Raw genomic sequence first — 16,492 nt, 5'->3', positions numbered from 1 at the left:
TGCTCAGTCCTGTCCAACTCTTTGCAACCCCATGAACTGTAGCCTTCCAGGCTCCTTTGTCCATGGAATTCTCCAGGCAAGAATACTGAAGTGGGTAGCCATTTCCTTCTCCAGGGATCTTCCCTACCCAGGGATTGAACTTGGGTCTGCCACACTGCAGGCAGACGCTATACCATCCGAGCGACTGCCGCTATGTATCTTGTAATTTGCAATTAAGTACATCCTGATTTAAAAGTAAAATTATCTTTTTATGGTGAAATCAGTTATATTAGGAACTATACTAGTAGAAAAAAATCATTAAAAAGTGGTTAAAACAATGCTGCAAAAATAAATGTATTTTAGAAATAATTGCCAGAGTTGATCAGTAACCCAGGATCCAGAATAAGCAGAGTTGCAAAAGCTCAGCACAGTCTTCTGTTACCCACATTCGTTTTCATCTCTACTGGTATGGAAAATTGAATCATTTTCACAGTTGGCTATAAAGGCAGCAAGACTAAAAATTTTGAGGGTCTAAAATGGTAAAGTACTTTGAATATAATATCTCATTTAACATAACAACCACCCCATGAAAGGATAATTATTATGGCCATTTACAGATGAAAAACCTAAACTTCAGTATACTAAGCTTGTATAAGCTAATTAATAAATGACAGACCCAGAATTCAAATCCAGTTCTGACTAGCTGTATTTGATTCAGCAGCTCAACACAAAATACTCATTTTTTTCCCCTTCTTTCTCTATGCTGGCTGTTATTAGCAAATTTGAAAACATGACTCTGGTCACATGTTTTAGATGGGTGCCTCTTCTTTTAAATGGAATAAAGTCCTCCCCTTTCATCTATCTCACCCTTGTTTTTTCCACTTCATCTCTCATACTAACAACATCCATAACTCTTCTATGACGTCCTATGGAAGTATTCACTAATAGCAACATTGACACTAGGTGAAAGAATCAGTAGATTGTCCCTAATACAGTTAATCTGCAGTAATCTGTTTCAGTCCTAGTTCAGGAGTCAATTTGCACCATCAGAAGAGCATACAGTTTGGAACAAGACAAACCTACACTGGAGTAGTTCCACTACTAATTAGGGCTGCAGTCTTAATCATTTGCTTTCCCTGAGCCTGTTCCTTCAGCGTTCATGTGTGAATGTTATGACTGGATATAAGAATTTACTGTGAGAACTGGATGAGATAGGTGCTTAGATTGCCCTTACAAAATACCTGGCACACTAGGAAGTCAATCAATGTTAGCTTTAAATCTTATTTGACACTGTCATCACTGTTAATTAATAGATTTGTAAATGACACGCTGTTCTTTTTCTCCTCTTCCAGGGTAAAGGCAGAGTTTAGTCAAGTTTAGGGAGGGGATTGATTCATTGAAACTTGGTGACCATTCTTGCTTTAAGGCAATATAATCTAGGTACAGGATGGAAGGAAAACTAAGCGTTGAAATGGTAAGAATCTTGAAGAAAAAAATTTCATCAGCTTCCCTATAACATCTTTGCAAGTTTAGTGTAAATGGTATAATTTCAGGCTTTTCCCTTTAAGCCCCAGATATTTTTCAAGATAGTAAATGACACAGATAAATATCTTTCAAAGAAAATATTTCCTTTCTTTCTTACCTGATATTCTGAATATGATCTAGGAATTTTCAGATAAAGCTGTATGATTATTTTGAAAATAAGTTTTTACCCTCTCTCCTGTGGCAATAGCTAAGCAAATCCTGTGGAGTTCATTGACTTGACTCCATTAAGATAGTAATACATAGTATATTAGATTGTGCATAACATTTTTCTGATATTTTAATCCATCAAGAGTTATGATTTGCTAATGGTGTATTAGCCTTCTATATTTAAATCAAACCATCACTTTTAAACATGTCCAATGTAAATTCCTCCAGTAGTCCTCCAAATTCTGTTCTCAATGTGTTATAAAATAGGAAATAAGAACCAAGAGGACTGAACGAAGAGTATGTAGTTTCTCAGTGGGGAGGGCAGGCCTATGGATACAGTAAGCCTTAAAGCATGATCATTCTGAAAGGGAAAGGCCTTTGTCAGGTATGCCTCAGACTACTGAGGGGAATGTACAAGAGGCATTTTTAAGACAATTAATGTAAATACATTACATGAAGTAATAATACAATATCTATTTCTAAATTCTTACCTCACAAATGTTATCAAAAAGGTTGGGTGAAAAAAAAACATATATTATTAACCATTTCATATAAGTGAGAAATACTGAAATTAGTGGGAGAGATTATGAATTTCATAACGAATAAAAGTTCTTATGCTTGGAAAAGGAGAAACATTAGCAGTTGTTTAAATAAGAATAAACCCAGAGGAGCAACAAAAAAATGAAAGCAATTTATGATCATGTGTTTAGACAAAAATTATAAAATATCACCTGTATATTTCACACCAGATCATGACAGAAAATATATATCATTTCAGGAATAAATTTTAAACAGGGAAATTTGATCACATCTCTTTTATAAGTGATATAGTAAGTATTTAATATTTCAATAAATTTAAAGTACTTACTTTAAATAGTCAAGTGTGTGATCAAAAGCAATCTTTTCTTTTTCTTTTTGTTCTAAGTTCTTATTCAGTTGAATGATTTTTGAATGATAAACAGTTGTTTTACTTTTAGCGGTCTCTATTTCTTTAAAAATTTGTGAGCGTTTATCCTGGGGAAAAAATAAGGAATACTAGATTTTAAATACTAGAAGTTTCAAATTCTTGCAATTTGGGAACACAAAGAGTTTTTGGCCGTGTGAGCAATTAAAAGCAAACAGTAGTTAAAGAGGGAGGGGACACATGTATACTTATGGCTAACTCAGGTTGATGTATGGCAGAAGCCAACACATTACTGTGAAGCAATTTTCCTTCAATTAAAAATAAAGGCATTTGGTGAAACAAGAAAATCAGTTCAGTTCAGTTCGGTTCAGTCGCTCAGTCCTGTCTGACTCTTTGTGACCCCATGGACTGCAGCACACCAGGCTTCCCTGTCCATCACCAACTCCTGGAGCTTACCCAAACTCATGTCCATTGCATCAGTGATGCCATCCAACCATCTCATCCTCTGTTTTTTCCCTTCTCCTCTCGCCTTCAATCTTTCCCAGCATCAGGGTCGGTTCTTGCATCAGGTGGCCAAAGTATTGGAGTTTCAGCTTCAACATCAGCCCTTCCAATGAATATTCAGGATTGATTTTCTTTAGGATGGACTGGCTGGATCTCCTTGCAGTCCAAGGGACTCTCGAGAGTCTTCTCCAACACCACAGTTCAAAAGCATCAATTCTTTGGCACTCAGCTTTCTTTATAGTTCAACTCTCACATCCATACATGACTACTGGGAAAACCATAGCTTTGACTAGACAGACCTTTGTTGGCAAAGTAATGTCTCTGCTTTTTAACATGCTGTCTAGGTTGGTCATAACTTTTCTTCCAAGGAGCAAGTGTCTTTTAATTTCATGGCTGCAGCCACCACCTGCAGTGATTTTGGAACACCAAAAAATAAAGTCTTTCACTGTTTCCATTATTTCCCCGTCTATTTGCCATGAAGTGATGGGACCAGATGCCATACTCTTAGTTTTCTGAATGTTGAGTTTTAAGCCAACTTTTTCACTCTCCTCTTTTACTTTTATCAAGAGGTTCTACCTCTAATCAAGGCAAACAACAATTCAGGTTTATATTCTTTCCTTGAGCATTAGATCTGATCAGGTTTCCTAAAAGATGGGTTAGAACCATCTATTCTCTCTCCCTCTCTACTCTGCACTAACTTGTCTCCCGCCCCGCCCACACCCACACACACACCTGCACACCTGAAGGACGTGTCTTTTAATATGTCAGCATGTGGTCACTGGTTATCAAACATGTACTCTGAAGGCAGGCATGAATATATATTGTTCTGATGTTTAAGAAAAAGAAGTCAATGTTTAATACCAGAATAATTCCCCAAGGCTGGCCGGTACAATCCAAGACTGGAGATTTGATTTGGCATCTATCTGTGCATGATCCCTTCATAGCTGTTGGTGTCTACACTGACTGGCTGATTTCCTGACTGTGTGATCAGCTCAATGAAGGTTGCTGACTCCACATCTGGCCCAACTTCCAGCAATGGATTCCAGTCTTAGCTGCTCCCCTTGCTCCTATTTTCCTCCATTTTCCCCTCACATGCTTCATAATTCTTTCTCTATTCTTACCGGTTTCAAGAAGAATGACTTGCTAACCTTGTATGCTTATTTTCCTATAAAAATCTTCTCTTTGTTCAAGGTTTGGAACACTGAGTACTGTATTTGAATTTTCATAACATTCACTCTTTTTTTTTTTTTCTGGAAGCTCTGGAATTTTTCCATTAATAAATGAGATGATTTGGGTTTGTTTGTTTGCTACCAGAATGTAGTCAAGCCAGCTGACAAGGATTCTTCAGTGGACCCCCTAAAATATTATGTTATTTCTAGGAGAAAATTAAACCTTAAAAAAGTATGAAGAGGCACAAATATGGGTAAAAATAAGTAGGAATGAGTCAGAGATGATGGGCAACTGTGGGTCTGGCATGTTCTCTTCTACTCTTGACTTTCAGTTCAGATTCCATAACCCACACCTTAAATCTTAAATGAAGACTTTCATGGGAAACTGAGGTTTCAGAAGCAATGGTGTCAACAACTTAGACCACCAATTCAGTGATGCTGAAGGCGGTGCTAGAGATTTTACTGTAAAGGAAAGAGACAGTGCACTTTCTGCTGACAGCAGTGAAAAGCAAAAAATATATCTGTCGCTTTTCATAGGCAACATGGGGCTTCCCCAATAGCTCAGTTGGTAAAGAATCTTTCTGCAATGCAGGAGACCCTGGTTCAATTCCTGGGTTGGGTAGATCCGCTGGAGAAGGGATAGGCTACCCACTCCAGTATTCTTGGGCTTCCCTTGTGGCTCAGCTGGTAAAGAATCCACTGGCAATGTGGGAGACCTGGGTTTGATCCCTGGGTTGGGAAGATCCCCTGGAGAAGGGAAAGGCTACCCACTCCAGCATTCTGATCTGGAGAATTCCATGGACTGTATAGTCCATGAGGTTGCAAAGAGTTGGACACGACTCAGCGACTCACTTACTCACTCATAGGTACCATCAGTGAGGCTTTGATAAATGTGAGTACCATATCCCCTTCCATGGCATCAAAAATATTAGCGATATCCCACAATGAGAAAAGAAATTGTTAGATGCCACATGTCAATCAAGAGTATATGTCTGTGTATCCTGAGTATGCAAAATTTGGGAGACCCCAAGAACCATTAGTGTACGCTGAAGTGTCACTGGACCAAACTGGAATTTAGGCATAAACAACACATTTATAATTTGGGAGGGTTATTTTTTTCTCTAGCCTGGTAACAGGTTTCCGCAATTTTGAGGCTCTCCACCCAAAGACAGTTTCATGCCCAGACTTGGAAGGTTCTGGAAATCTGAAACAAAGTTAATTAATGCTTTACTATACAACATTTTTCGTTGCTTTATCTAAATACTATGAAACCACATATTTTCAAAATAGTAGATAATATAAATTATATTCACTCTAAATTATTAATTTCAAAAAAAATTTTAAATATTTAAGATTTAATAATATTTTCACATTATCTAAATGTACTATTTCCAGGTTCTACACATAAGGTTTAATATGGGGCTAAACATAGTAAAAATTCAGTAATACTATTTAGCTTGGGCCACGACTGAATGTTTATGCAGAGTAAAAGATAAAATTATTTGTCTAACTTGGGTTCTTAGAAGGTAGCAATGCTGCTATGAAAAGTGAAAGTGAAGGTGTCAGTTACTCAGTCAAATCTTTGTGACCCTGTGAACTGTAGCCCTCCAGGCTTCTCTGTCCATGAAATACTCCAGGAAAGAATACTGAAGGAGAAGGAAAGTCATTATCTTCTCCAGGGGATCTTCCTGATCCAGGGATCAAACCTAGGTCTCCTGCATTGCAGGCAGATTCTTTACCATCTGAGCTGCTGGGGACACATAGTATTATTTATATACCAATCAACATAATGAGGACTTAACATATGCTATTAATAATGTCTGCAGTTTTCTTTAGAATAGAGTTCCATAGCATGACACACAGGCATTCCTTCATCTAGGCATTAGCCTTCTCACTAACTTAATCTCTTTTCAGTCTTATTAACAGCTAACCTGCTCTCTGGTCATGCCGAAGTGCTTGCAATTCCACAAACACATAGCATTCTCCCATGACCTCTTTGCTTTGCAAACACAAGGTCTGTTTCTAAAATGTCCTAACTTCATTTCTTCATCAAATTAAAAGCTATATAGTAATAAAAGTAATGGGAACCATTTGTTGAATGCTACCAGCGCCAATTATTCTTTCAGTCTTTTTGGGTATATCTGTTGCCTACAACGTCATAGCAAGGCAAATATTCAGCCTCTGATCTTTCTATTAGTAGTTCTTGTTCTTAGACATCACCTCCTCTGAAAAATCCTCCTGGATGCCCTCGATTCATCTGTGTTTACTCCTGCTTGACTCTTCCCACACTATTACACTGCTGTCGTGGCTCTGCTCACAGCATATTAAGGCTGTCTGATCCCAACAAGATGATGTGTTTCTCGAGTGGACCAAGTTCTCCTTTGACTTCCCCAACTCCAGAAACTTCCAACAATATTTAAGACATTTTAAGTACTCAACAGTAATTGGAAAGACAAATTAATGTGAAGGACAAACAAAAGACAAAGAAGCCTTCTCTAATCCTCCAACTCTTAGTAACTTCTATGATGCTGAGCATACACACAAGGTATTCAGCCATATCTTCCACTGAAATTTATTTGTATTTGTTAGATATACCACCTTTGGCAATTTTTAATTAATATTTCAGTAAATATGCAGATGTGGATTGAAGAACTCTGGAGGCTTTCCACTGCAGTCTTGAACACATATGTTTTCTCTTTTGTGACACATGTTACAACTGCTTTGTTATTAAGAACAGTAGTATGCTGGGTAGTGAGAGCTGGCCTGAATGCTTTTTCCCTGATTTTAATGGAAATGCACATAATGATTTATAATTAAATGTCATGTTTGCTGGAAGATACTGGTAGATACTATTACACATGTTATCAAGTTAAGACCTTTTAAAAAAATAAATAAATGGCTTTTGAATTTTATCAATTTTATTATAAATGAACTGTCTTTCATTTCTGTACATGCAGTGAATTATATTAGTACATTTATGGTGAGTCATCTTCACATTCATCAAAGGAGTCTTATTTTGCATAGTATATTCTTTTCAGCATATTGCAAAATTCAATTCACAATATATTTTAAACTGTCATTTATGTTCATAAGTGAGATCACTTGCACATTTCTTTCTTATATATTTTTCAGTTATGGTTTCAGGGTTATATTTTTACATAATAAATTTAAACACTTTCCATGCTTTCTTATGCTCTGAACCTGGTTTTTGTAGCGAGGCTTATAAAGTATCTATGCTTGTCCTTGCCTTTACTAAAATTACACCAATTTTATCGTTATTGATCTATTTCTGCTAACTTTTTCTTAGTTTTCATAATTTATCTTTTATAGATAAATTATATAATTAATCAAGATTTTTAAGACAAATTGTTATGCAATTTTGTATATAATTATGCCTGTTATAATTCTTCTCATAACATGTTCTCTTTGCCTTTAATAGATACGCCAAATACTTTCAGTTGTTTTTACCAAAATACTTTACTGGTCATACCAAACTGTAACATTGGCCCATCTCATAAATTTTGCTTTATACTTTATCATCAGTCACTTGTAAGTAAATTGTAAATTGTATTTCTAAATATTCTTAACACTGAAGTAAATAATGAAAATGTGATTAAAAAATATTTCCAGTGATCTACATATCATTTATTGTTATAATTTTGGTACTGAGTTATGATTTTACTTTATTAGGGTCAATAAAGTAACCTGTATGATTTGACCAGTATAATGTAATAGTTAACAGCATAGATAGATTCTAGTGCCAGATATAATGAATCTCAACACCATCATTAAGAAGGTGTGTGAAACTGAGCAAGTTAATTAAAAAACAATGCATCAGATTCTTCAACCACAGAATGGAGATAACAGCACACTCTTCATAGAGTTATCATGAAGATGAAAAAAGTTAATAGGTCTGAGCACTTAGAACCATGCAAAATATTTCTTAAAAATACAAAACATTAACATGTTATTATTATTATACATAATATTTTCCTTGGTACTGTTTAAAAATATTTCTTTTGTGGCCCTGCTGCTGCTGCTGCTGCGAAGTCGCTTCAATCGTGTCCGACTCTGTGCGACCCCATAGACGGCAGCCCATCAGGCTCCGCCATCCCTGGGATTCTCCAAGCTTTATTTAAATACAATTGCACCTCTACCTCATGGCCAACATGCTGTTCACTGACAAATCCTATTGGTGATGGTGGTTGTTGTTCAGTCTCTAAGTCTTGTCTGACTATTAGTAGCTGTTGGTGCTACCTTTAAAATATATTCAGAGGATGGAAAGTAAAAGACAATGCTTTAAATGATATACTAAAGCCCTCTGATATACATCCAGTTGGTTCACGCAGCCTACATACCAGCTTGAGGGTAACATGTCAGATATTAACAAATGCTTTAGTCTGTACACTGGTCTCATCTTCAGAAACATGGTACTGTCTAAGACACTACAAATCCCTTTAGGGATTTAGGAAAGGTAGGAGAGGTAATCGGAAGATACACTAGCCCAGTGGGAAAGACACTATAAGAGAGAAAATGAAGACACAGAGACTCTGTGTGTGTGTGTGTGTGTGTGTGTGTGTACATGTGCACCCCTATGAGCACACATGCATACAAAATCAATTTAGTGCAACCAATTATAAATGACATTCATCTAAAATTAAATTTGCTGGAATAGTTTTCATTTACATGAAGAGGCTGCAAATTCAAAATAATTTTTTGACATTAAATTTCTTACCTCAGTTTTCATTATTGCCTCCTGGGTTTTCTTCCCCTTTCTTCGTAATTTTTTCTTAGTTTTTTCTACATTTCTTTTAACTTCTTCTCTCTTCTCAGTTACTTCATCTAGCAACTATAGGACAATTTAGAAATTAAGATGTGCAGTATTAATAGTCCAATTGTCTTGGTTTAGGGTAGATAGTTCCCAAGCGACTATTTAATAACAACAACATATATTTTGGTGTAAAAGGAAAGGATGACCACACATGAATTACAAAAACATACTATGATATCCATAATCCTAATATCAACTTGAATAACCAAAGAAAATAAAATGGTAATCAATTTTAGCTAAGTAATAACAGCTAATAAGCTCACATAGAAATAATAAATTTTCCTGACAATATTTAAACATTTTAATCAAAATTAAAACTCCAAATTTTCAGTCTCATTATAGTGTGTGAAAACTTATTCTTCTCAGAATTTATGCTAAATTAATAGTGTTCATAATTTATACACTACTAAAGAATAAACCAAAATTGATTACTGAACTACAAGAAAGTAGAAAACAATGGCTAGTATAAAGTAAAAAAAATAAGCCATTAATCTTTTCTGGTACTCATTATCATTCTCAGATGATTACACCAAGGCTTTGATGTAACTAATGAACTCCTATCATTAGTATAAGGAGGAGCCATTGTTAAAATAATTTATCTCACTGGTTCTTAATACTGGTTATATATTCATTATATGAGCTCTGGGATAAGCACTGGAAGTCCTAAGTTGAGATGTATACTCAGAGTTTGTTGTTTCCATGGTTTATGCCCTTGAACAAGTTGCTTCATGCAGGTAGGCTCAAGTTTTCTCATGCCTATGTTACAGCTAAACTCTCTCTTGCTTATTTTACAGAGATGCTTTGAAGATCAAAATAAAATTTCATAATAAGGAAACTCAAAATCACAAAGTTTTTAATAAATGAAATTCTGAAAAGTAGTAAAGTCTAAAAATACAAAGTCACCTCATCATTTGCATATAAAAAACAATTCTGTTGCCAAAATGGCCCAAACGAATATATGCATGTTCGCCCTGCAGCTGAGGACAAGAATGTATAACTCTTACCACACCTTCTACTTCTTCAAAAGACTAATGGTATGATGTATACATATTTTTTCTATTAAATCTTTTTTTGGGAAGGGCTAGTAATATCAGTTACTGCCATAAACTTGTTGTTCTGCAAATATTTTATCAACATTTGCTTATTTTTCATCCCAGCTGTCTTCACTTCATCTATACACATCACAAATTTACCATGAAAATGTCAGGACGCGTTATCTTTCATATTTGAACAAGCACAGCTTTGGAATTTTACTAACAAGCAGTGAAGACTTTGATTTAAATTTCCTACAGTGGGTAATCATACCAGAAAAATAACCACTCATTCATTTGGGAATTGCTTTTCCTGGGTATACTCTAAGTAAAGGGTTCCAGGAAATAGCATTAATACTGTCTTGCTATGTAATTCCACTGCAGACCACTTGTGTGATCCTGGAACAGTTAGTTGCTTATTTTGTCCATGCTTTTACATCTTCCGATGTGAAATCCTAATTTTCCAAATGATACTGTAAATTGCATAAATGATTTAGCGACCTAAATATTCCCGCAAATTAGTTTCTGGATTAATGATAAATGCTTACATCAGCATGTTCTTGGTGGCAAGTTTTGATTTTTTCAGCTTCTTCTTCTAGTTTAAGCAGCGGTTTCTCCATTTCTGCCAGTGCTAGGGAATAGATTGCTTTCTTTCTCAGAAGGTCCTGCTTCTCAAGTGTCTGTTCGTCTTGAAGGCAAAAGAGTTTTTTCTGCCAGCAAAGATTATTAAATAATTCATTGTTATTAATTACCTAAACATTTATTGAGACTTTATCCTGTGCTGGGTAGTAATATTTAAAAATCAAAACAATAAATGCCACCATAAAAAAGCAATAGGTAGAATATAGTATATTTACAGTGTATATTTAAAGATATTATTAAAATATAGTACATTTAAAGGCATTATTAGAAAAAATGAGAAAAAATTTAATAGACAATAGAAATCAAATATTCTTATGTATTGGAGGATAATAAAGTTAGAGGACACTTTAATGACAAATTTTGTAATATATGTAAGTCCTGCAGTCTAAGACTAAATAAAATCAATAAGAAGAAATCCATAAACTATTAAGCAAAAAGATCTGGAAATTATTGGGCTTATAAACAGCGAGAAAAAAAATGAGACAATTTGGCATTTTCAAACATACAGAATTTGAGAGACACTGCTTTTATATGTTTTAAAATATCAAATTTGCCAGCAGAAAAAAAGTACAAAATTTATGTTTGCTTCAGAGAAGAACAGCAGTACAGATAATCTCAAATTTTTTTTAATAATCTGTTTTGGACTGTTTTGTGTCTTGATTTTACTTTCTTTATAGTAATGGTTTCAAATACTTATATATTTCTGAAGGGGAGGCAACCTAGAAACATGCCAGGGTTCAGAACACCTCTTCTGGGATCCAAAAGATATGTAGGTGGTAGACAAATATTTCAAAAAGTAAAAAATAGCTATACAGTGTTATAGCTAATGTTTATAGCTAAACAGTGAAAGTGAAAGTCATTCAGTCCTGTCCAACTCTTTGTGAACTCATGGCCTGTAGCCTGCCAGGCTCTTCTGTCCATGGGTTTCTCCAGGCCAGAACACTGGAGCAGGTAGCTGTTCCCTTCTCCATGGGTCTTCCCAACCCAGATCTCCTGCATTGCAGGCAGATTCTTTACCATCTGAGCCACCAGGGAAGCCCTGCTAGCTATAATGTTTTAGTTTCAAAATCTTTGTATAGAAATATCATAGCATTTTTTTTCAATCTTAAATAAAAGAATTCAGCTGAAAGACACTAAAACTAAAGAAAACATAACATCATCACAAAGCAAACTAAAGAGACACTGCCCTTTTACTAGACTGGCAGAAATTCCCATTAAGCCACCAAATGAGATATGTGTATGAGAGGTCAGTTTCTTTATGCATGATCAGACACGCTGTACACAGAGGGCAACTGGCATCAGCTAAGGAGAGAAAACTGCTGGCTTGCAAACCAAATAGTGAAAAGATGCCTCATTACAGGCAAATTTAAAATGCTAAGTAAACTGCAAATTAAAAAAAGAATAAAATATTGAAACCAATTGGGTTTACCTGAATCATCATTCCACTAGCCACTTCACCTCGAATGAGTTTCTTCAGGAAGTCTTCTCTGCCCTATACAGTATCAATTTTTTAGAAAACAAAAGTAGGTTTTATGTATGAAAAGTCACTGACAACTGCTAACACAAAATACACTTTACTTAGGTTAAAATAAAGACTAACTGGTCACTACAAACTGAGTATTATAATTAAAAAAAAACACACACACAAAAACCCTGATGTTATCTGAGGCAAAATTAGTAAGTGATACAACACCAGGAAATAGAATACAGAATATCTGTTGAATTAATTGTACATTATAAACGTGAACTAAAATATCAAAGTAAGAAAATCAAAAAGGAAAAACTAGATAGTCTTCAATTACTCTTTTTAAAAATATCAGTCTGCTTTTAACATTTTCCAGAATGAATACATTCCATTTTGAAAGCGAGAGAGATGAATTCAACTTTAAAGTTTACAAAATATGATCAGGTTCTCCATGTGGCTAGAAAAATTTTTCCCTTTTGTTGTTTCTTATTTTTAAAAATCATTCCTTAAAAGATGGTGGACAAAAAATACGTGGAAAATTTTTCTGTTTGATACTTGGATAGAAATAGATGTTTTTCTGGACTCTCTTGCTTTTTCCATGATCCAGCGGATGTTGGCAATTGGATCTCTGGTTCCTCACCCTTTTCTAAAACCAGCTTGAACGTCAGGGAGTTCACGGTTCATGTATTGCTGAAGCCTGGCTTGGAGAATTTTGAGCATTACTTTAATAGCATGTGAGATGAGTGCAATTGTGCAGTAGTTTGAGCATTCTTTGGCATTGCCTCTCTTTGGGATTGGAATGAAAACGGACCTTTTCCAGTCCTGTGGCCACTGCTGAGGTTTCCAAATTTGCTGGCATATTGAGTGCAGCACTTTCACAGCATCATCTTTCAGGATTTGAAACAGCTCAATTGGAATTCCATCACCTCCACTAGCTTTGTTCGTAGTGATGCTTTCTAAGGCCCACTTGACTTCACTTTCCAAGATGTCTGGCTCTAGATTAGTGATCACATCATCATGATTATCTGGGTCATGAAGATCTTTTTTGTTCAGTTTTTCAATGTATTCTTGCCATCTCTTCTTAATATCTTTTGCTTCTGTTAGGTCCATACTATTTCTGTCCTTTATCGAGCCCATCTTTGCATGAAATGTTCCCTTGGTATCTCTAATTTTCTTGAAGAGATCTCTAGTCTTTCCCATTCTGTTGTTTTTCTCTATTTCTTTGCACTGATCGCTGAAGAAGGCTTTCTTATCTCTTCTTGATATTCTTTGGAACTCTGCATTCAGATGCTTATATCTTTCCTTTTCTCCTTTGCTTTTCGCCTCTCTTCTTTTCACAGCAATTTGTAAGCCCTCCCCAGACAGCCGTTTTGCTTTTTTGCATTTCTTTTCCATGGGGATGGTCTTGATCCCTGTCTCCTGCACAATGTCACGAACCTCATTCCATAGTTCATCAAGCACTCTATCTACCAGATCTAGGCCCTTAAATCTATTTCTCACTTCCACTGTATAATCATAAGGGATTTGATTTAGGTCATACCTGAATGGTCTAGCGGTTTTCCCTACTTTCTTCAATTTGAGTCTGAATTTGGTAATAAGGAGTTCATGATCTGAGCCACAGTCAGCTCCTGGTCTTGTTTTTGTTGACTATATACAGCTTCTCCATGTTTGGCTGCAAAGAATATAATCAATCTGATTTCAGTGTTGACCATCTGGTGATGTCCATGTGTAGAGTCTTCTCTTGTGTTGTTGGAAGAGGGTGTTTGCTATGACCAGTGCGTTTTCCTGGCAAAACTCTATTAGTCTTTGCCCTGCTTCATTCTGCATTCCAAGGCCAAATTTGCCTGTTACTCCAGGTGTTTTTTGACTTCCTACTTTTGCATTCCAGTCCCCTATAATGAAAAGGACATCTTTTTTGGGTGTTAGTTCTAAAAGGTCTTGTAGGTCTTCATAAAACCGTTCAACTTCAGCTTCTTCAGCATTACTGGTTGGGGCATAGACTTGGATAACTGTGATATTGAATGGTTTGCCTTGGAGACGAACAGAGATCATTCTGTCATTTTTGAGATTGCATCCAAGTACTGCATTTCAGACTCTTTTGTTGACCATGATGGCTACTGTGGAAAATTCTGAAAGAGATGGGAATACCAGACCACCTAACCTGCCTCTTGAGAAATCTGTATGCAGGTCAAGAAGCAACAGTTAGAACTGGACATGGAACAACAGACTGGTTCCGAATTGGAAAAGGAGTACATCAAGGCTGTATATTGTCACCTTGCTTATTTAACTTCCATGCAGAGTACATCATGAGAAACGCTGGACTGGAAGAAATACCAGCTGGAATCAAGATTGCTGGGAGAAATATCAATAACCTCAGATATGCAGATGACACCACCCTTATGGCAGAAAGTGAAGAGGAGCTAAAAAGCCTCTTGATGAAAGTGAAAGAGGAGAGCGAAAAAGTTGGCTTAAAGCTCAACATTCAGAAAACGAAGATCATGCCATCCAGTCCCATCACTTCATGGGAAATAGATGGGGAAACAGTGGAAACAGTGTCAGACTTTATTTTGGGGGGCTCCCAAATCACTGCAGATGGTGACTACAGCCATGAAATTAAAAGACGCTTACTCCTTGGAAGAAAAGTTATGACCAACCTAGATAGCATATTCAAAAGCAGAGACATTACTTTGCTGACTAAGGTCCGCCTAGTCAAGGCTATAGTTTTTCCTGTGGTCATGTATGGATGTGAGAGTTGGACTGTGAAGAAGGCTGAGCACTGAAGAATTGATGCTTTTGAACTGTGGTATTGGAGAAGACTCTTGAGAGTCCCTTGGACTGCAAGGAGATCCCACCAGTCCATTCTGAAGGAGATAAACCCTGGGAATTCTTTGGAAGGTATGATGCTGAAGCTGAAACTCCAGTACTTTGGCCACCTCATGCAAAGAGTTGACTCATTGGAAAAGACTCTGATGCTGGGAGGGATTAGAGCAGGAGGAGAAAGGGATGACCGAGGATGAGATGGCTGGATGGCATCACGGACTCGATGTGTCTGAGTGAACTCTGGGAGATGGTGATGGACAGGGAGGCCTGGCGTGCTGTGATTCATGGGGTCACAAAGAGTCGGACACAACTGAGCGACTGAAATGAAATGAACTGAACTGAACTGAACTTGGATAGAGAGTCTTAATGTCTTTATAGTTGTACTTTATATTATCATAGAACCAGATTTAGAAGTAACTCAAAAATTTCCTTCTGTGTTTAGAATTACCTCTTGGAACTCCTTATTTGAGGGGGCAGTTGTCCTGGATTTAAGCTGTCTTCTATATTAAAAAAAGATGTACGGCTTTGTAAAGAAGAACTGTTGAAGTTCTCTAAAACTCTTCCTTCATTACTGAATCCCTATCATATAACAGAGTCTACACAGACATTCTAAAGAAACAAGTCAATAATTCTCTCATACAACCCATTTCATTAGTATAGCAACCCATCAAAATTACACTCTTCTGAAGTAAAGCAAAATAACTCCAAAGAAGAAAAGAGGAGATAAAGAAAGCAATACCTTTAATATATTACTTCACTCAAGGATATACCTACATCTAAAACCAATTTATTCAATGATGTATTTTGATAATTTAAAAGAAATTAGTTGTCTCTTCTAATATGATAACAGATAACAGTAGTTTTATCAACTAGTGTTAAGGGAGCCAAATTACAAATGACTCTATAGACTAGAAAAAATATACTGTATTTCAAAATAGTAACTGAAAAATGTGTGTGTGTGTGTGTGTTTATCAAGAAGATAAATTGCAAAATGGTAGGGCATGAAGCTGAAAAGATAAACTATCAGCTTATGTAGAATCTGTAAGGCACAATAAGAAAATTAGTGAAGAATGTTAAGCAAGGTGTGTGTTTTAGGAAGGTTACTTGGGCTGCAGTGGGGATTAATTAGTGTTTCCTTAAGATTCATTCATCCTTTTAATTTTTTTTAATTGCCAGTAAGACAGAACTCTATTGTTTAAGTGAATTCAAGTTCCTGAACTTATATAAAGTAACATCATACAAAAAGAATTTGCATAAATAAGGCCAATAAAAACTGCAGACAGTATATGTGCTCAGTCCCTCCTATACAATGCTCTGTGACCTCATGGACTGTAGCCCGCCAGGCTCCTCTGTGCACTGGATTTCCCAGGCAAGAGTGCTGCAGTAGGCTGCATTTCCTTCTCCAGGGGATCTTCCCGACTCAGGGACTGAACTCAAGGAGTCTCCTGCCTCTCC

General features: G+C 36.2%; 1 protein-coding gene across 1 annotated transcript in view; it reads right to left on the bottom strand.

Moving 5' to 3' along the window:
* The window catches only part of CCDC178 (coiled-coil domain containing 178), a 386,847-nt gene that overhangs the window by 262,475 nt on the left and 107,880 nt on the right, over positions 1-16,492 (bottom strand). Inside the window, exons 13-16 of the mRNA XM_018039353.1 lie at positions 12,182-12,244; positions 10,659-10,820; positions 8,984-9,097; positions 2,540-2,685 (exon numbers count right to left, since the gene is read on the bottom strand). Of these exons, the coding sequence (XP_017894842.1) occupies positions 2,540-2,685; positions 8,984-9,097; positions 10,659-10,820; positions 12,182-12,244 (485 nt within the window). The remainder of the gene's footprint in view (positions 1-2,539; positions 2,686-8,983; positions 9,098-10,658; positions 10,821-12,181; positions 12,245-16,492) is intronic.

The sequence above is a fragment of the Capra hircus genome, chromosome 24 (assembly GCF_001704415.2).
Source record: "Capra hircus breed San Clemente chromosome 24, ASM170441v1, whole genome shotgun sequence".
NCBI lineage: Eukaryota > Metazoa > Chordata > Mammalia > Artiodactyla > Bovidae > Capra > Capra hircus.
Note: the sequence above shows the minus strand (reverse complement) of the source record. Positions and strands in the feature narration are given on the sequence as shown.